General features: G+C 31.7%; 1 protein-coding gene across 19 annotated transcripts in view; it reads right to left on the bottom strand.

The window, feature by feature from the left end:
- Window positions 1-1,380: 1,380 nt before the first annotated feature.
- The window catches only part of LOC100164406 (voltage-dependent calcium channel type A subunit alpha-1), a 276,813-nt gene continuing 254,732 nt past the window's right edge, over window positions 1,381-23,461 (bottom strand). For 13 of the 19 annotated variants that reach the window (XM_029490215.1, XM_029490222.1, XM_029490213.1 and 10 more), the window contains 14 exons: window positions 23,024-23,140; window positions 22,006-22,163; window positions 21,510-21,660; window positions 21,222-21,349; window positions 20,393-20,595; window positions 20,149-20,253; window positions 19,958-20,064; window positions 18,397-18,426; window positions 16,248-16,366; window positions 15,374-15,383; window positions 14,852-14,908; window positions 12,963-13,102; window positions 11,627-11,784; window positions 1,381-6,538 (listed from right to left, as the gene is read on the bottom strand). In XM_029490215.1, coding sequence (XP_029346075.1) covers window positions 5,577-6,538; window positions 11,627-11,784; window positions 12,963-13,102; window positions 14,852-14,908; window positions 15,374-15,383; window positions 16,248-16,366; window positions 18,397-18,426; window positions 19,958-20,064; window positions 20,149-20,253; window positions 20,393-20,595; window positions 21,222-21,349; window positions 21,510-21,660; window positions 22,006-22,163; window positions 23,024-23,140 — 2,445 coding nt within the window. In that variant the 3' untranslated portion in view covers window positions 1,381-5,576. Of the gene's footprint in view, window positions 6,539-10,574; window positions 10,681-11,626; window positions 11,785-12,962; window positions 13,103-14,851; window positions 14,909-15,373; window positions 15,384-16,247; window positions 16,367-18,396; window positions 18,427-19,957; window positions 20,065-20,148; window positions 20,254-20,392; window positions 20,596-21,221; window positions 21,350-21,509; window positions 21,661-22,005; window positions 22,164-23,023; window positions 23,141-23,461 lie in introns of those variants that run through there. The other 6 variants (XM_029490216.1, XM_029490227.1, XM_029490220.1 and 3 more) reach the window with 6 other exon arrangements.

The raw sequence follows: 23,461 nt of genomic DNA, 5'->3' as shown, positions 1-23,461 counted from the left end.
AAAAAAAATGAAATTTTTTTTGGTATTCATAAATTTTTATTTTTTTTTAGTAAATTTTTTTTTTTTTACAAGATAAAATCTACGCGCGTCTTGTTTTACAGCATAGAAAAACGGATTGTCGAAAAAGTAACAACAACAAATATTATTTAACAAAAAAATTCGACAACTCATTTTAAATATATCTAAAAAAAAAATAAAATAGTTTGTTCTAAAAGGAAATCCCTAAAACAATTAGGTAATAATAATATATGAATCACATTGGAAAAAAAATAGTAATATACCCGTTCCACCTCCGTTTTTATACAGTTTTTTTTTTTTAGTATAATGATAACACTATATTTTTAAATACTTAAAATTAATTTTTTTATACAGTTTTTTTTTAAATTTTTTTTTAAACTTTTATTTTGTAACAAAAAAAGGAAATTACAACCGGAAACTTACGGTTAGTAATAAGGCAACTTTGATTACAATATCATTAATAATTTACATTATATTTTAGTGTTTACAGGTATTGTATTGAATTTTTTTCATTTAATATGAACCTATATATTATTATATATAATATTTTTTTAATGGCCAAAGACAAAGTGTTGTTTTAGACAAGCACGGAAGGGACATCAGCAAGCGTATAAATAAAGAGATATATAGATATAGACACACATATATAGAGATAGAGAGAGTTAGAGACGTATTATTTATGTGTATATATATTACTAGGTATACATGACGTATAGGATAATTAAAAAATTCAATTTTTTTTATCGTTCGATGGGATAAATTGGAATCCCAAGGAAAATATCATATCAGACGGAATTGAATACATCACTTATATTTTTCAAAATTATTATTAAGATATATAATATTATACACAGGTTTGTCGTTTTATCACAGATTTTTTTTTTTTTTTAATAACGCTTCTAAATGCGTTACTCTGATGTAAGTATATGTATATAATATTATGTTAAAATAGCGTTTAAAGAGAGTAATAATAATAATAATAATAATAATTATAATTATAATTGTATTTTCATAACATAACAAAAAAAAAATCCTTGCGAGAATTGTCAGTTTAAAACACAATAATAATATGTTGAATGATAAAATTTAACGATAAAATTCACCTAAAAATATGAATTATTCACGACGATCCGTTTATAATAATAATATTAGTATTACAATCAAAATGTATATTGGCAGTTTGAAAACATAAACACGTCGGTGGTGAGACGACGGCAAAAAATGAAAATGAAAATGAAAATTAACATTATATCTTATGGTCCCGTGTGAAATAAAATGTATTTATCGACTAGAAAAATTATCCTAGAACTTGATATTTTTTTTGAATTTTTTAAAAAAAAATTGTATTTATTAAAAAAAAAATAATAATTAATTAAATAAATTAACAATCGAACAAAATCTATACTATGTACAAAGTCATTTTATTCACAAATACAGAGATAAAATATAAAGATAGACGGTAAATAGATATCATGTAGATAGTTAGAGAGAGACAGAGACAGAGACAGAGACACAGAGAGAGAGTAAGATAAAGAGAGGACTATGAGAGAGAAAGATGTAAGCGGGACAAAATATACATGTCGTAATAATATAAAATATTATGCAGTATAATATTATACTATCATGTCTATTTTATTTAATATTTTTACGTGTATAAAATAATACAATAATATATTATATTATACTCGGCCTAGCGTGCGTACGTGGATCGAAATCGATATACGATTGTTTTTGGAAATACGAGTCAAAAGTTATAATTCGATTTATCGATTTTCGAACACACACACACACACATAATATGTTATTATACTATGACGTCATAATATAGTATTATGTAGACGGCTCTGCACTTTGGCATGCAAGTGGGCGTATCATATTATATGTACAGGTCTTGACTTACGATTTATGAGGCCGGGGGTAGGTACATAATCTCGTACGAGGGATGGTCCCTATATACTGGAGTTCAAATCTATATACGTGCCAACTATATTATGAGTTATGACCAACACGGAAAGAAAATGGGAGAGAAGTTCAAATGAAACCATCGCGGTATTAATATTATAATAATACGTTCTCTATAGTATAGATCAGATGTGGTTTTATTTATAGGGGATGTTTACGAATGCGTCAACGACAGTATTATATCGTCACATATTATTAGGTAGGCACGATTGAGGTATTACTGAAGTAAGAGTGAACTCTTAACTATACATAATACTATTATGACATGTTATGCATGAGGAGGTTGTGTCTAATCTTGTCCGAAATAAAATCGTGTCATTCAAACGGCTAGGCACAGTTACCTATATATAGGTGGCTTCGCTTAAATCAGAGCCTGTATATATGTCATATCTATATGTGGTGTGTGTGTGTGTGTGTGTGTGTGTGTGTGTGTTTGGACGGGTGTGTGGATGTCAATGGTAGACTATAGACGAGGAGAGGGAACAAACAAACTTAATAATTGAAAATATATAGAAACAATATTTACGAGAAATATATTATTATGAGTACATGGTTTATAAAACCTACATTTCCGAAACCGCACGAGATTAAACGATTGACAACAAATTAAACGAAACGGAACAATATTATTGTACAAAAGAGAAACACGAAATATAATATAACAGAACATAATAATATAATGTACAACATAGTTGCCTACACGATCGCACGCAACTTTAAGTCGCATAATATTGTATAATATAATAATAATAATAATAATAATAATAATATTATATAGAGTATACTGAACAACATCATAATAAACGCTCCAAAAGTACAAAACGAAGAAACCATGAAATATAATAATATATATTATTATGCGATATAATTGAACATACACACACACAAAATACAATAAGAGAAATTCGCGACGATTGTGAAACCTGTGTCTACGAAAGCGTTTTCAGATGATAATGTGATTATAATGGGTATAATATAATTAGTATAGTTAAACAAAACGGAGGAAAACGATAACGCGTATTGCCGAGATTAGCGCTTTTTGTACTTATAGGCAAAGCGAAATTCGGATTAAGATGAACGTACCTATACAGCTGGTGATGAAATCCGACGTCTCAATCGGTTCGGAAAATTCGACCCCTAAATCGTAAAATATCAATAGTCGTGTCTACGACGTTTGCTTAGTGACTGAAGTGTCGTACGATAGGATTAATAATATTAGTGTTTTTTTTTAAATAAATAATATTATTATTGTTTTTCGCTTTGTCCGTTCCGTGATGAGACGAGAATACGGTTTTATTTTAACACGATATGGAAAACAATGTCACGGACATCCCCTTGTCGTCATAATATTATCGATACTGCAGAAGAAAACATGTCTCGTCGTGTTCGTTTTTCGAATTTCCGGAAAATTGACAATATACAAATATTAATTACAGTGCCCTACCGGTAGCTGATAATATAATAGGTAGGTTTGTGCGACATTTTGTACAATGAACATATTATTTTGTTACAAATTTATGCTGACAATGCGTTTATACACAATATTTTATTTAGCAGAATGCGAGGAATATTTAAAATAAATTAAAATAAAGATGTTTAAGGATTGAATGGAGTTATTATTTAACAGGTAACGCATCATATTATTACGACGTATTCTTATACCATACATACCATACAACTATATAATAATATGACGTGAAAAAAAAATGTTAAGAGAATAATATAATCACAGATGATAAGATCACAAAAAAGAGTTCGGGTGCCCTTTGATTACGCAGTTTCGAGAAAAAAATGTAATGTCATTAAATTTATTGCATCGCCAAAAAAAGCCGCCAGGTATAGTAGTTTTTTCAAAATGTATACATCGGATCTAAAAAAAATTGAGTAACTGTTCGCGTTGCAGCTAAACAATATGATATATTGTTATTATTTTAGTACCTACATTGAGCGTGTGTGTTATGAATTATTATAAATTACTTGAAAACGTTAAGATAGTTAGGTACCCGGGTATCGAAAGTGTAAGAACCGCGAAACGTACTGCATGCTCGTTAGTTGCGTTAGATTACAACATTCAGCCGTGAAGGAAAGGGGGTGGAGAAATCCAATAGATGCAATCGATTTATTCCAAAAGATGACGTATTTGATCGACGTCGTAACGGTGTGATATTTTGGAAAAGAAAAATTTAAAACGATAAGAATAATAAAATAATCATGCAAATGTAAAGGCGATTTTTAAAAAAAAAATATATATATTTATCTTGTATTCAATTACCTATAATGCATTTCATAATTTATATATGTGTACGGTGACGAAATAAGCAATAATAATAATATTACATAGTATAATATTATGCACAATTAGATTTTATTCACGTGGATTGCGGAGGGAGGGGGATGTTATTTACAATGATTATTATAATTTAGTTTTTAAACTTAAATTATTTTAATTCAACAGATCGATAATAATAGTAATATAATATAATTCGATATTGTTGTGTGAGTGTGTGTGTGTGTGTGTTTGTTTGTGTGTAATATATTATGATTGTAAAGAGTAGAGCGATATAATAATAGAACGAGACACGGCAACATGATGATGATAATAATAATAATATATTAAGAGACGCTTGCGATGTATGGGTGTGTAGGTGAACACGACGACGGTGAGTTTTATTATATTATTGTGATGGGTGGCATTTGTGTGTGTGAAAGGGTTGTTTTACGGTTGGAGGAACGACTGAGTGAAAAAAAGGGAATGTCCGGCCATAAAAAAAAAATGTATGCATAAATAATATAAACGTATATTATCATGTACCTCTACACACGAACATATTATAATATTATGTTATAATCTGAATGTACGGAAACTGCGCGACGATTGTAATACAATTATTATTATTGTTTTATTGTACATTACGATAAAAAATACGTTCTTGAGATTATAAAACAAAACAAAACAAAAACCAACACTTTGCGGAAATACAATATTGTTTATCCACTAAATATAATACAATATATAATATCATATTATTATCGACCTCTTAACAAAATGTTAGCCACACCGTCGAGATGAGACTGCACGCGTACGTTAAAAAATCAATATATTTAAAAAAATTCAAAACGAAAAAACGACGACGGGAGTATACGCGCAAAATAACGAGCCGTGTGTTTTTCTTATCTTTATAGTTCGGGTAATAGTTAATAATAATAATAATAATAATAATTAGGTAATAATATATGTTAATATTTATAAATTTGGGCGGTGGCAGCGGCGGCTACTGCTGCTGCTGCTGCTGCTGCTGCTGCTGCTTGTTTGGCGGCGGCGACAGCGGCGCAACAGAACGCGAGGAGTAGTCCAACAGCGACGACGAAGAAGACGACGAGCAGGACGACGCGACAGCGATCGTCGGCCGAGGCGAGCGTGACGCTGCGGGCGACCGAAACGATCTGACGACCGTCGTTTTCCGTCGTTGCGGCAGTCGTCGCCGCGGTCGTCGTTGGCGGCTGCTGCAGCAAAGTCTATCGTCGTCGTCGTCGTCGTCGCTGCTGCTGCTGTTGCTGCTATGGCGGCGGCGACGGCCACTACCAGACAGCAAGGGTTAGCACCAGTCGTCCTCGTCCGAATCGCTGTGCCGGCTGCTCACCCGGCCACCGCTGCCGCCGCCACCGCCGCCGCTCTTTTGCCGCCTGATCGCGGACACTGAGGACGACGACGATGGCTGCTGCTGCTGCTTGGACGACGACGACGCGTACCCGTTGCGCACCGGCGACGGCAGTAGCCGGCCGCTGCGGCCGATCGACATGGCCTGCTCGAAGCTGAGCGGCGGCATGGCCGTCATGGCCATACTCTGCCGGGCCACGGCCGCGGCAGTAGACGAGGACGACGCGGCCACGGCCGGCGGTTTGGGCAGCGCCGCTGGCTGGCCACGCGTCGGTGACGCGTTCAGCTTCGGGAAGTTTATCGAGGCCGAGTGGTGCGGCGGCCGGAGCTGCAGCGACGACGGCTTGTTGGGCGTGGGCGGCAACCGACGCCTGTTGCAACCGGCCACGGCCAGCACGGGGTAACTGCTGTTGACCAGCACGGACGGCGGCGGCATCGTCATGGCCGCTGCAGCCGCCGACGCCGCGGCCGCACCGGTCATCATAGCCGACACGGAGGTCGCGTGGCCGCCACCGCCGGACAGCGACTGCGGCGGATGGTGCGGCCCGTGGTGAGACACGGACGACGAAGACGACGGCGGCGGTGGTGGCGCCGGCTGCTGGTGCTGTTGCTGCTGTCTCGACGACGTCGGCCCGGCGGCGGCGGACGACGAGACCGATGCCCCGCCGCCGCCGCCTCCTCCGTGATGCTGCTGCTGCTGATGGTGCTGCTGCTGCTGATGGTGGTGCTGCTGCTGCTGATGGTGGTGGTGCTGCTGGTGCCGGCCGCTGCCGTTCGTCGACACCGGCGACGGGGAACGTGACCGCTGGTCCAGGCTGGTAGTTCCGTAGTACGTGCGGCCGCTTTCCGACCTATCCGGGCTGAGTGACCGGACCGGACTCGTGGACGCCGACCAAGAACCTGCGGGACAGACGTGAACACGCGCACGACCACGTTTTATCGTTATTATAATATTATGGTTTAAACCGCTATCATGGTATATTATGGTATTATATAATGTCATTGCAATAATACATTTTAATATTATGCTCTAAGATGTAATATTATATACGTATTGTATAGTGGGTATATAGTGGATATATATAATATATCGATGGCTTATGGCACTTATGTACTAATATATCTGTACATATCAATTGTTTAAAAATATAAATACACCCAAAATGGAGTGAAGAAGATTTGTTATTTGTAAAACACGAATAGTCATTTTTTTTTCGTTATAATAGTAATTAAAATGTTCACTACAATTATTATTTATATAGTACAAATCACACACACACCTATAGAATTTATATTCAAATGGATCTTACAAGTGTGATTCGGAGAAGAGTTGACTATAAATTATAATGATATAATAATATTTTGTTCGCTATACGTGCATTATATTATAAGCCATCGAAATATTTCTGGTTTAGTGTCGCATCAAGTCGAGGACGGTATCGTATCACGAGACATTAACTCCTCGACTGTTGATACGACTGGCGAATGTTTTGTACATATGTTGCGTATCCAATACGTATATTGTATGGAAATATAATAATAATAAATAATAATAATAATAATAATATGTATAAAGTGGTTGCGTATATTAATAGCGATGCTGGGCAGTGAAATTCCGGAGACGATTTCGGACCCTATTCCCTCGATTTCGGTTTTTAAATTCATAAAAAAGAATTACGTGTCTGAATCGATATTGTAAACGGAAAGATCGCAGCTTTTTATAATCCTATAAACAATTAAACAGTCTCGTTACCGTTTGCAAAACCATTTTTAAACATAATTTCAAATTAGCCACCTAGGTAAGCGTGAGTGTCAAATTTTGCAAATGGATATTATATCTTTGTGTCTATATGCCATAATAATATAATGTGATAACATAATATTTAAATGTAGGTATAAGAAAGTCATTTTCAAGCAAATTTTTTCAGAAATTTGCCCAACGAGAGATGACTATAGATAACATATTATCATATTGTTACCTCTAAGTCTGATTACAGGTCCATTTCACAATGTTCACTCTAATAATATATCAAAGCTAACCACACAAAATCGGTACTACTGAATGTGAATTTGCGACCCCCCCCCAAAAAAAAAAAAAAATTATAGATCCACTGCTAGTACCTAGTACGTATGTTGAAGGCAACAACAACAATTATTATTATTATTATTTATTGCCTCCAATGTAAAATAGTGTCGAGAGTGAAAAGCAAAGAGTTTTCGATAAATGGCAGTCGAATTTGGAAACGAGTGTATATTATTATAACTATTATTGACGACCGACGGGTTAACGCGTGTATTCGATATAAAGTATATATTATTATATTGGCTGCATCCGAGAATCGTCGCACGTTTTATTATAGTACATTAATTAATAATAATTACCAATCGTTTGATTCTGAGAGTTCATATTATATACACTTCACGCGAATGGAGAGTATATGTTGATTCCCTCGAGGTCAACGGTGGCGAGAAATCGTACGAAATGCGTTTATAATTATTATTACAATTGTATAACACTTGACTGATTAATTATTGATGGTGCGGAGCGTAATAGATCGCGGCATTGTGCGTATTTTAGATATCGGCTAAAAAACAAATAATTATTGTGGAGAAGACGATGGTCGACATTTTATTATACAATTTATGGGGGGATACAGTTTGGAACACGTGTATATGTGACAAGAATTTGTCACTAAAAACGCGGGCCTATCCAGGAGCTATAGTGACACCAGATGATGCTTGACCTCAGAACATAATATTATATCAGTGACTAATGCCAAACGCCATGCCACACTGGGCCACATTATAATATTATGACGGTTAAACGTGATAAGCTGACGGACTGCTGTCGATTAACAGATGATCCCACATTTTATATTATATGAAATAACAAATGATTTGGAAGCTGCGCTGAGATAAAATCTAGAAAACAGCTAGGTATGGAATAGTTTTATTAAAAAAAAACTGAATTTTAATATACTAAAAAACCAACGATCTATAAAGACGATTCTGTAATTTGATCGATAAAAATATGTACCTAGTTATGTAATATTAAGATTTTCTTGAGCGACCTAATAACTGTGCGGGCTGCGAGTCATCATACTCGTCGTACCTTTAAAGATTCCGATATCGTCCCAGAATAAACAGTGATACAGTGGATATTAGTTTTCGTCGGAAAGCTTTAATTTCAAAACGTTAATATTAAATATTGCTATCTTAACGGTATTGATATTATGATCAATTTACTCAATAACCAAATAAAATCTTTAAATTATTAGGCAAATAAACAAATCGTAGTATACTGCAGGATGATTCATCAAGCGTGCTCACCCCAATTTTTTTCAAATAATGCAGTTATTGAAAATATGATTTTTGGTGTTTTTATATGATATACTTAACAACCACATTTAAAAAAATATTGAGATATTTTGTAGTATACTCAAGGAACGTCCTGTGGAAATAGAAACTTGTGGTTTTCAAATGAGAACCCCTGTTTTCTACAACCCTACATTATTTATCGAATAATGTCTCTAACGTATCACAATTAAAACTCTAACGAGTATTTTTCGAGTAGTTTAACTTTGTCTACTAAGGATTATATTTCTTAGATAATGGGTATGCAATAAATGGGGGCAATAGTGATTCGAAAATTTTAAGTAAATATAATATTAATAAATCTATCAACGTTTATAGTTTGTAAAATATAGGGCTTGGTGCTGTGCGTTGGCTGCTACCAGTCAAACAATGTAACTGAGAGGTAGTAAAGTCTTCTGCTACTTCTGTTCCTGGAAGGGTGACCACCCGGGTTCATGGTAGCAAAAAAATTACCACACATACACGTGTCGCTTATCTACCATAACAACCTTACCGTAACAATCCTACGAACCATAGTCCATAACCCCTAAAATAGCTAATGGACAAAGTTGACAGTTTCAAGTAAAAAAACAAATTTTTAAAAATGGTCCAAGTACTAATTCAGTGTTAGGTATATTTGTTTTTATAAGGGCTATTACCCTAACTATATTATAATTAGGTACCTACATAAATATTTGAAAAAAATTTACCAACTAAATAAATCATAGTAAAAATAGAGGTTCTTATTTGAAATCAGAAGTCTGTATCGCCACAGGACACTGCTTAAATAGCACTTACGAAAAATGCCGAGAATTTCGAAACACGGTCATAAAGTATATTTGAAAATTCCGAAAATCAATATTTAAATAAATGCATTGAAAAATGAAAAAATGGGGTGAACATGTTTGGCAAATTAGTCTGTATGTAAACATTGAGTATGTGAGTCAAATCATACTGTATACGCATATTTTAATGAGAGTAATAATAATAATTGACCAACGAAACTACTTTTTGAATTTTTTTATTTGTATGTAAATGTTTTTATTATTTCTGTTGTAGTATAATAATATTATATAGTAATATAGTATACTGTATACAGCTCATGCGGGCGAATGATTATGAAAAATGTACACAAAAAATAACTTAAATCTATACCTACTGTATTAAAAAAAAATAATAGCGTAATAAATAATATAATACCTAATATACTTGTATTGTCAATAATATATGAATTAGTTGGAAAATAATAATAAGATGATGTATACATAAACATAGCAAAGTTAGTCAAACAACATTAAATGATCAAAATTATGTCTCAGTTGTGTTACAATATTGTTGATAATAATAATAATAATAATAATAATGATAATAATAATAATAATAATAATAATAACAATATATTAAATTTCGTAATGTGCAGTATAGTTTTATACGCGTATGTACACACTCGATAGAAATGCCGTTAAAAATCTGAACGAAATACGAAATTTCAAGTACAACAAAAATAACAATATAATCATCGTACAAGTCTATATATATGTATAATTATATTATAATATATAATATTATGTACTATATGTGAATCGATTTTCAAGTAATAATAAAATGATATAATAATGATATAAAGAAAAAATACGTGCAATAATAATTGTACCGTTATCCTTATGTCTGACTTCGAGTACCTTGACCTAACGAAAAAAAAAAAATACCACTGACGGTTTACCATCGAATATGTCACATCACCATCATCATTATCATATATATTATGGTTAATATATAATATATATTTGATCGTTACAATTCCGAATATCGGCGTGCGTCGGTCAAACACACAAATTATATATACCTACATTATAATATATCGTTGTCTCGCGATTTGTATTCAATACAATCCATTACTAGAGGGCTAGGGACTTGTCTTCTATTAGATACAATATGCTCTTATAATATAATATACAAGTGATATACGAATATTTTTCATCACATGTAGGGACTTTATATGATTTTAAATTTAATTATGCATAATATAATATTATTTTGTTTTCATATTTTATTGGATTAATAATGAATTTATGATTACATGTAGGCTATTCTTAAATTATATATGTATAAGAAAAACTCATTAAATAATTAATTTGTTATATAAATAATATGATAATACAATTTATTTAATTCATGTTTAGTCATATTTTAGGGATAGTCACATTCAGTATAATAAAGAATTAAATATTAAAAGATTCTCAAGGAATATTAATTCTAAAAATAGTGCCTAGCCCTTGTAATGATATAAACTTACACTTGGTAAGTAACGATACATTATATTATAATGTGTGATATCGAATGATATGTGTGCGGTGATAGAGTACGATATATACGTCGTCGATCGACAATTACAAATATGAATGCCTACTCATTGACGTTTGATCATATAAAAACGCAACAAACTATAATATTATTATAATACTATTTTTTTTTTTTGGCGAATTTCATCGAAATTCATCGTATTTATATTGTGTATATTTTAATAATATATTTGTACTATACGGTTTGTGTGTGTGTGAAAGTGTGTATGATGAACAGTAATCGCGTATAGTTATAATATTATGATAATTTAGGTAAAAATTATGTGTTTACCTCTAGGGTGACGACGATGATCCAGCTGTTTGACGATCTCGACGACGTTGGACACAGTGTCACTGAAGCCGATCTCGTGTGGATGGTGACTGTGGTGATGGTAGTGGTGAGATTGTTGATGGTATCTCCTGATAGGCGACGGGGTATGACGCTCTCTACTGTGTTCACCGCGAATGGCAATAACATAACACATAATATAATAATCATATTAACAGGGTTTGCGGTAAATAAACAGGGCCAGGGAGACCCCGTCCTGCACTTGTCGTACATCCACCTCCTCCTAATCGATAAATTTATTTATTTTTTTTTTTTAATATAAAGCCCATAGTATTATGTTAATATAATATTATATGTTTCCCCTAAAGGGTATACGAATTTTAAAGCCATTTTATTACGCTTAAAAATTAAAATACGTTGAACGACGAATCTATGTACTATTAATCTATGTAATATATATACATTTTATAAATTTAGTCAAAATAGGATTGAAGTGTTGGGGGATGCTTTAAGAATTTTCTGTTACAGTATACTAATATGATCCGTGATTAACAACTTTTAAGTTAAACGATCCTTTGCAGGGGCGAGGCGTAAAGTATTATTAAAATAATTGTAGATATGGTTGTTTGTATTCTATTTGGTTCGTTACCGATCACAATCGGCGTAGAGCATAACAGCTATATAGGTGACAAATCGCATTTCACGTGGGACAGGAATTCGCAATGTTGGTGGGTGTAGGGTTGGTGGATTGGGTTCAGACTGTCTGTCGTGTAGGTCCCACATACGTGTGTGTACGGCCCCACTACCGAATTCGAACTAAACCAATATTATGATCACGGTTATTGGTCTTGAATGGTGGCACCCCCTACACCAGTAAGGTTCGTACGAGGTAACGACCGCGCATGTTTGCCGTTTATTATTAACTATATACCGTGGACACGAAAATGCTTAGGGTCTCGATACTGCCGTCGATTTCAACTAAAAATACCTTAAGTTTTGACAAAATTAAAGTTAGTTTACATTGTCTGATTTTAAATCTAAAAAAAAAATTAGAACTCAACAGAAAATTGTCTATAGATTGCACGGAACACTTTGTAAAATATTAAATCTTATATATTATTGTGAATAACTGTAAAAAAACATAAATATAACATTTTTTCAAATCATAATTAAAATTGAAAACTATCAAAATATGACCATCCCTCCTACCCCCTAGACCACTCACCCGTAATCACGCAATAGTCAATACACGTGGTATAATGAGGGTTTCATGTCTAATGGACATTGTACAACCAAAATATTATACCACTCGTATGGTTGTCGGCGGTTTACCGCTTACCGTATGCTCGGCGATCGCGATCTCTGTTGTCTGTAACCGGGATGTAAATGCATACCCTGATGCTGGGGCTGTTGTCCGTCGGAGTTGGAATCTTCGGACGGCCTCCGCGATGAAATCACCACGTCTGTCAGCTCCATCACCTGTAAATCGCCCATGCCCTAGTGTATAAATATACTGTTCCCGCGTGTATATGGCGTACGCAGACGTTAATACGAACAATATACGAATAATATTATATTATCTATATAATAATATGTATTATGACGTATTAGCGGCGGTGTTATGCTAGTATTTATATTATATAATAATGTTTGTTTTATTTACACGTATTATTACATTATGATAATGTAATGGAAATGCTGTAGGAAAATCAAAACAAATAATAATGGTATACCAATAATGATAATAATCATAAAAATAATCATAATAAAAAATGGATAAAAATAAAACATAACGAAACGAAAATCCAGTGTATAATATCATGTAGGTATATAATAAAAATTAAGTTTGTAGGAACAAAAAAAAAATCAAAAAAAAAACACCTCAATTATCTCGATTATAAAGCCGAAAATAAATATTTTATAATATATTATGTATATTATAATAAATTTACACACACGGCAGTACTTTGCCGGTAGTATTTACTGAACGGGTAATATTATATTATTATAAGGGACTAGTCCTGCATTCAAAAAAACAAAAAGTTATAATAGTTATAATAATAGCTATCCCGGCGGTAGGGTATAGTGTTATCGGGATTTTTTTTTGAATGAAAAAAAACTACGGTAAAACACAAAAATAAAAACAGTACACGAAAACAAAAAAATTAAACGACAAGTATTATAGGGTAGTGCGGTTAAATCGTACATATTGTTGTTTGTATATTTAAATTTCGTGAGGGAATCGAAAAATAAAAACAAAACAAAAACGGCGGGAGTTATTTAAAATTATTTCACCAACCGACCACAGTTCTATATATATATATATATATATATAATATGTATAATGTTAATAATGAAAAAAAGTGGATAAGATGTTGAAAAGTGCATGCAAATTTTGCGCCACATGCATCGTGCAAAATTAAAGTCTATAAATATTATAAATATAATAACAGTTAGAAATACATATACCTAAATATAACATAATAATTATTAAACATATTAATCAATCTTATACATCTATCCTGGAATAATATTATATAACAACGGACAAATAGTGTCCGTCCAACACTAAACAATAATATTTAGTATATACCTACGATATAGAATATAACAATATAACAATACCTAATAATAATAATAATAATAATAATAATATAATATTACCTTAATGGCATACCTACCTAAATTAAAAATATATAATATGTATGCTACATAATAATAGTGATATCCTTACCAAGTCAACAAATAATAATGATAATAATAATAATAATAATAATGATAATAGTAAATAAATCGTTCTAAATCATCTAAACTCTCTATAAATATTTAACATGTCGTTTTCGTTTCAACGAAGGGTCGCGAAGTGAGCGTATAATATATATATATACATACAAATATGAAATATTAGATATGATATATATATATATATGTATACGAATATATACTTAAGAGAGTTCCATCAAGTGACTAGAGTCTATGCAACCACACAAAAAAGGTCTAAATATACAATTATATGTATTATCAAAATCCATAGTTTCCGAAAAAAAAAAAGTCGAAATTCAAGAGTTCTACGTATATAAACGAAATACAAAAATATAACAACATATAAAATTTTATTTTATATTATTGTATATATATATTATAATATAAATCAACCAAGGAGTAAAAATACACAACGTATCTATTTCTCAGGGGGAGTTAATAAAATCTCAAACCATCAAAATATACCTTTTCTAAAATATCGCCACGTCTCCTCCTCAAACGTTTGGATTGCGTTATATACCGCTGAAAATACACAAACACAGAACCGTTTTACACACAGATTGTAGTCACTTGACACAATTAAACATTATGGCACTTGTGGAATCAATATCATCAGTTAACAATATATATATATAATATTATATTATTATTACGTTGTAAGTATAGTGCGTAGGTATATCATATTATTAAATTATGTACATACGTTGTTCGACCATAGAAATAATATTTTCATTATTTTCAGATTTTATATAAAAGTAAGGTACCTTTTTACGCATGTATAATTAATAAATACTAAATTTAGGTATGCTATAAAATATCGTATGCTTTAGTATTAATAATAATCGCCTACAGTCATTAATAATCGTCTTACAAGTCTCGTCGTTGTGCGTTCTAGACTTAAAATATATAAAACGGGACAGGGTGAACTCTCTAGGGGTCGGGTTGACGTATTCATGAGTAAATATTACTTGGTCATACGGTCATCACCTTTTTAGACCTGAAACAAATAAAACCATCCGTCAAAGGTATATTAGACAGCTAAGTTTAAACGTCACCGGAGTTGGCGAGCAAACGATGACATAGGTACTATAGTACTGTAGTATACTACAACGACAACACACGCGACACTATTAAACATTTCATTTGCCACATCAATACCCGGGTGGACTGGCCCACAACTGGTCTACAGTATGCCCTTGAACTATGGGGACACGGGGCTCTTCATTAAAAAAACGCAAAGAGGCCATAATTAAAGGATATCACGTCTTAAAATGTAATTATCTTCAACTGTTATTTCTGATTTTGATAGTAATTTCAAATTGTATAGAATACTATAAATCGATATTCTTTGATAATATATTATTGGTTAATTTATAGTTGGAACATTGATCAAATATGTTTAATCAATGATCAGAATTATGTTATTTTTTAAGTAAAATTGTAAAATACGAATAGCTCCTCTGTTTTCCTGAAGTCAATAGGCTTTTACAAACCTAGTCAATACAAAATAATATTGTAATCATAAATACGCGTTGTTTAATTCAACAATAAATAGCCGTTTGTTTTTGTTGTATAATTATGTTAATAGAAAATTCGAAACATTTCACGTATTTATATCATAATTATTCATCGATTGTTATTGTTGTTAGTTATTACAGATAACGACAATTCGAATTAGGTAATGAAAATCATAATATCATAACATTTACTCCCGAATCTGTTTTAGAAACATTTAAATAACGTTTTATCACATATTAATAATTATTATTATGGCGATAACCGGAAATTGGAATTTGGGTCATGATTTTTCAATATCATAGGTATTGTTTACGAACGCGATATTTCTTTCTATATTTATTACCGGCTCCTGGAGTTGTTCCTGGTCAGCAAACAGCTATTTTCGTCCTCGTCCTGCCCACGTTCCGCGTTCCAATTTGTCGCACCGGCGGCCTCCATCAGGCACGTGAAGAATGATGAGTGCTGTTTGAAATTTTTACACAATAATGTTTTATAGAAAAAAGATAGTATAAAGATAAAATAATTAACTAGAAATGGAAAAAACAATAAAAAAATTAGCAAAAAATTACATATAGTAGCTTGTTAGAAGTGCAACAGTGTGCAACTATAGTTTTGTATAGCCTAACCACCACCACATCTCCCTAAAAAAAAGAAGCTTTGTATGTATATTTTTTTATACGAAGATGTTGTACGAAGCTTTGTCATCAAGCGGGTGTTATGTATAAGCTTAAAAACAGAAATAATAATTTATTTTACTTTTTATTTTCAAATCTCACGATTTATTGTTTTCTTTCTTTCTTTCTTTTTTTATATATAGTATATATGATATTAATTTTCTTAGTTTTATATTGTTGTCATTTAAATAAAAGGAAAAATAAATATAAATAACAAACCATTGCATTCTAAAATATATATTATATTCTAACTACACATTCACAATATGTATCTATAATACGTAATATAATATAGTTTAATAGTAATAATTTTATTATTATTTCATACATAACATAAATTCGTGCACCTAAAAAATACTGTGGAATTACTTTCTAAGAATGCGGGTACGCAAAAACACAATGCAATAAAAGTCTAAGGCTACGCCGTTAAACTAATGTAGTATTTCGTAAGTGTATATAAGTATATATTATTAATAAAAAACGTATACAAAATATATGCGATATTATAAAGAAATATTATGATGAAGTATGCTATGCTAATAGACATATAATAATAATAATAATAACATATTATTGAGTGGATATGAAATAAATATATATATAATATAAATAAATGAATAAAAATACGTCTATGTAATCCGCTCTAAGGTATATAATATATATACTGATCTGTTTAGAGACCCGTGCTTATACATGACTGTAATTATATAGTTAGTTAAAAATGAATCTATTAAAATAGAAGTACAAAAAAAAAAAAAAATTAAAAATTAGATACAAATAGTATAAAAATATATAAATGTTTAGCGCTATGTAAAAGAATCTAATATAGCCAGCTGAACTGTGGTCTAATAGACGAACAAAAATATGTGTATATGTGTACACGTACGTTACCTATAGTCTAGAATAATTAATATAGTTAGGTAAAATATATAAATATATAAATGTATATATTGTATATCATAAATACATATCACATATATATATGTATATATTAATAAATAAGGGTGTTATAATAATAAATATATTTCAGGTAACTCAGGGGTATTGTTATAATGTGCTTTTAAAAGGACAAGGAGTTGAACGAATAATAAGTTGAAATCAAAATGTAATAAACAATATAAAAATAATAATAAAACAAAAAAATAATTAAATAAACGAAAAATTAAATAACAAATTAAAATTAACTATAAATCGTGATTGAAATAGAATAATGAATGAAAAACATCGACAATTCGACAACTGTAATATTATTATGATAGTATAATATTATGTTAATGATATCAAAACACAAGACGAAACGTTGCGAGATAACATTCTTTTGATCTAGGTATTTGGGATTATAATAGTGATATATTACGGAAATATATATTGAACACAATGTTTTTTGTATAGCTCTGTCTATGTGGATAATAGCGATGATTTGAAATTTTTAAATAGTTTGATTTGTTGTTTATTGCAGACTCGAACGTTTATAAATATTGTTAAGACTTTCAATATCGTTTTGATTCTGTTATAGCGACATGTATCGCTTTGTGACGTCGTTGTAAAGGTTAGCAACGTTTCACCTTGGTGGCTACGTATTATCGTGAAGAATGAAAATGAAAATTGAACGACACGAATAAACAGCTGTACAATGAAAAATGAAATTTAAAATGAATAGGTTATAATTGAATAAATATAAATACAAAAACATAAACATAAACAAATGAAAAAAACAATAATATGAAACAAAAAAAAAATATGAAACTAATGATTAAAAATAATAATAATAATACATTTATATATAAAAATAATTGAATAAACTCAAATAAATACTACCGGCTCTGGGGAACTATGTTCTGCAATGTCCTGAAAGCAAACACATAAATATAAACTGTCTCTATGTCGACTGTTCTCAATTTCCATTTACTAGGTAATTTCGTTCACCCTTTTTCCATGCTCTAAAAAAATATTATGTGTTCTACGAATATTCTAAGCCTAAAAACATCAACAGTGTTCCACGGTTTTATGCCTAAAAACAATTTCACCTAACCTTCAATATTCTCCACACATTGACAAATTATTATTTTGTGCACATACTACACTAATCAATGACATTATATATATACCTACTTCACTGACTATAATCACCTATCTACTAAAAAAACTGTATTATATATCAAATATATTGTAATATATTATATGTTTAAAGCTATAAAAAAAATTAATCAAAAATAATAAAAAAAATAATGAAAACGATAAACCTACAACACTTTTATTTGTGTTTTAATATTTAAACTAAACTCGTACTATTACGCTCATATTATTATAATAAAAATCAATCAGTTTTGTTTATTATATATATATACGTATATATTCCAAAGATTTTTTTTTTTTGAGAAAAGTTTAGGGATCTTACGACACAAAACAAAAAACAAAACAATAATTTAAACAAAAACATATTGTCAAACATGTGTGAACGTGTAAAAGCAAAACGTGTATTTTATTTCGTGTGTTCACAAAGCTCAATGTTGTAAATTTTTACAAAAAAAATTTAGTATCCTCGTTATACACCCAAATTACAAAAACAATTTTGTGGTGGTTTTCTTGTTTTTACTATAATTATTTTTACTGTTTTTTCGTAAAGGTATATTAATAATTATAGTTTGTTAGTATCTTCAAATTTTCTCGTACCATGTAAATTACAATTATTTATTATGCGGAAAATAACGAAAATCATTCACTCACACACAACATTGATTTTTGAACCATCATTAAAATAGTAACAAATAAACAAAAAAAAAAAAAAACAAAAAAAAAAACCAACAGAACATAAACAATCCGAAATTAAATAATTGTGCATGCGCTGTACACCAACCAATAACAATAATTGTTTCACCAAAACACATCAATGGAAAACATTGTAATGGGTCCAAGGAAAATAAACACGCATCGATATAATAACAGTTCACAACACAAATAATATATATAATATGACAATTCGTAAACAAAAAAAATCAGGGGTAACAGCACTCAAACAATAAACAAAAAACACAACCGACTTCAACGTACATAAAATGATGTACCTATATATATATATTTTTTTTTTTGATTTTTAGGGTTTTTTTCATAATATTTGCTAACATTTTTATCGTGTGATTTTCTCACGGGCTACGATGATATATATATAATATAATGAATCTATTATTATATATTTGTTCGTCCTACAATATCCTTGTATTTTTTTGATTTTTTAATACTAATACATAATATATGTTTTAATCCTTATTCAAATATATAGGTGATACTATTGATTTATCTTGGATTGATTAAAAAAATGTATATTTTTTTAACTGTATGTATAATATTCACTAAAAACGTTCAATTTGAATTGTATTACCTGTGGATTCGACGATTCGACCTGACCGAATCTCGTGGACTTCCAGCTCTCTAAAATCAACAGACCTGCGTATATCTTGCCTACCGTCAGTTTTCCGGTGTTCAGACCTATACATCAGGTGAAAAATATTTATTTTTTTTTTAAAATACTCTTCCCGCGTCAACTACAGAAAAACGAAAAAAAAAACCCACAATCGCTTTTTGGAATGAGCAGGTCCAAAATCTTTCTGGCCTGTAACGGCCATATGTGTCTGATGGTCTCTCTCAATTCTTCGTCCGCCTGATCCATCTCTTCAGCTGTGGACATAAATACATATCAATATTATTCACTCACAGATGGCGTCGTAACACACGATTTGACAAACCACATAGATTCACAACAACAACAGTAACAACATCAACAACAACACACTATCAATACATTACGCTCACTCACCACATCGCATCTTTATGCTCAGGTTTTCCCGGATGAGCGCGAACAACGTCGTCGTGAACTGAACCTTGCCGTCCTGGTCGACAGGCATGTTCATCCGGATGAGTTTCTTGTACGCCAAACGGTTGGGACACTTGTTGCCGAAGCCCAATGGTGGATCAATGTTTTTGAGCATATCGTACATTTCGGTGTAGTGTATCTTTCCCCTACGGTGCGCATAATTACACAATATAATCGTTACTAACAGTTTGTATCTCGTTTCGATATCATTATAATATTATTATCAGGGTTTAAAGAATTGAATGTTCTACAAAACCCCAAACCATGCACGTAATGCATGCCAACCTTTTGCAGTGCACTCAAAATTAAGGAATTGATGGAATACCTATTCGGTCAAAACGTGGGTATTGCGGTGGTCCAATATGTCAAAATCGACCTATTACAGAATTATCTGCAGTTGAGATCAAATTTTGAAATTATTTGAACGTAAAACGGCAAGAACTTTCAAAACTACTCTTTTTTAGATTAAAATATTTTATTTTAATGATATAAAAACACCATTGGAGTTTCTCCGGAATATGTAAGAAAAAACAGTTTTATGTATTAGGATATTATGCACTATAATAGCGTCTAAATAGAAGATATCAAATAATATGCAATTTCATATTTAGTATTGTTAAGTAGTAGGTATTTCATATAATTTGTATCTCATTTATGCTTGAAATTCAGAATAAAATCCATCAAATATGCAAAATTATTAAATGTTCAGACCCACTTGTTACGATAATATTTGGTACCTCATATATTTTTTATGTTATTAGTTATTACTCACGTGGCGTTTGGGTCGTATTCCGCCCATATCCGAACGAATTCGTCCAGGTGATGAGCACCCAGAATCGACGAGTCCCTGGTCAGGTAATCGAAGTTGTCCATGATGACTGCCACGAACAAGTTCAACATCTGCAGTGTACACAGGGAAATTAATGATAATATATTATGGTGTATTGTATAGTCGTTTAAGTTAAACGGCTCGTAATCTTATACGATTAATGGTTATCAAAATCGATAACAAATGCGTCGATAGTTCAATACGTCATGTGTATCGGTCAGACGTGCTTACCAGAAACGAGCAGAAAAATATGAACGACACAAAATACATGTAGGCCATGTTCGAACCACAATCGTAGTCCAACTTTTTGGCACCCGGTTCGCACATTTTCCCATGATTACACGACAACATGATCGACGGCCACGCTTCGCCCGTAGCGCATCTGTAACACGGAAACGCGTTATAACAAGGAATAACCTGCAGTAGTCTTCTTAAATTTGTTTTGCTATAACTTAACAGTTCAATGTGTTTTTTTTTTATATTTGTTTCATGGGTAATGTGTATGTATGAGAGGGGGCTGCTGCTGGAAGGGACATAATATTATTGTGTCGATGACCAAGAATAAAATTATTAAAGTAAATTTTTTTTTAAATCAATTCAATATTTAAATTATCTTTGAGCTAGATTCAAAGTCCATTTATTAGTTACCGAGCATAACGCACGAATTAATATTAATTAATATTGCTTTGAAAATATAATCAATATATAATATAATTATAATTATTACCGAAACAATAGCATTAGACCCTGGACAAACGTTTGGAAATTGTTGTGCCTGTTGATATCCGTGTTGGGGTTCAGCTCTATGTTGCCGAAAATCTGCATCCCGATGATGGCGTATATGAAGAACAACATACCGATCAGCAGACATACGTAGGGCAGGGCCTGCGGTTAAACAAACGATTAAAGGTACCCGGATTGTCACGGGTATGGGCGTATGGCGGGGAATGGAACAACGATATACTGAAAGTGAGCGAAAATGGGTGGCCCAAAATCGTTTCCACCCAAAATCAAATTTTTGGACTTCGTTCAAATGAGCCTTTTTGCTGAAACTCAAAAAATATGGATTTGGTTTTATCATTAACGAAAAAAACACTTTGATTTCCATTGTCCAAGAGGGCGTTTATTGAAGCAAATCGTGTGAAAGAACGAAATGCATTTAAATTAAATATAAGAACACAAGGAACCTTTTATCATAATATTTCAAATGATATATATATATCTACCTATATATAGTAGAAATTAGATCAGATCACACGGTATAAGTTTATTAAATCCATGTCATAATTTCTATAAATAATATTATGCGTAAGTATTATAAATATTATATTATATATTATTATAACACATTTGTATGATGTTTATAAACTTATTAAATTACTTTAATTGCATTGTATTTATTAGTAATAAGGTGGACAGTTAATTATAATTTATTCTTATTTTTTTATGTTTACATTAATTTATGTATTTAAATTAGCATTTATAATAATATGTTCTACACTTCGTACCTAAATGTACGCTTATAAACTAAAATTGTTAATAACATTTCAATAAAAAAATTAAAAAATACAGTGGTAACCGAGATATATTTTTCGTTTATGATGCATTTTCTATGGGTGAAAATCAAAACCCTCTTTTTTGAATTTGAGCAAAAAATTTAATTTGGTCAAAAACAAGTATTTATATGCCCGTTAAATGACGTGAATCGCGCAATTGCAGGCATTATAATAATATATTATACGTACTTTGAACGACTGGACGAACGTCCAGAGCAATATCCGTATCGTGTACCCTTGCCGGAGCAGTTTTATCAGTCTTGCGGCCCGGAAGAGCCGGAGGAATCCGACGTTTATGAAGTTTTCCTGCAACAACGGGTTTTTGTTTACCACACATGGCGTAAAACGGTGCAAAAAGGCCCCCGCCCGGTGACGGTATAATATTGTTATTTTATATCGCTGGATGTCCTCGCGCGCCAGTAAAATAATATACAATATTTATAATAATACAATATAGCCATAACTTCACCTATATAATATTATGCTATATTTCAAAAGATGGCGTACTTAAGCTCAACATGATATAATATAATTAAACGCGTATATATATATATATATATATATATATATAATATATATATATTATGCGCATCATCACACGAACTAGAGTGTATTTGAACGTGAAGC

Source organism: Acyrthosiphon pisum, chromosome A2, assembly GCF_005508785.2.
Source record: "Acyrthosiphon pisum isolate AL4f chromosome A2, pea_aphid_22Mar2018_4r6ur, whole genome shotgun sequence".
Classification (NCBI taxonomy): Eukaryota; Metazoa; Arthropoda; class Insecta; order Hemiptera; family Aphididae; genus Acyrthosiphon; species Acyrthosiphon pisum.
The sequence above is the reverse complement of the archived record's forward strand: the minus strand, read 5'-3'. Positions and strand labels throughout refer to the sequence as shown.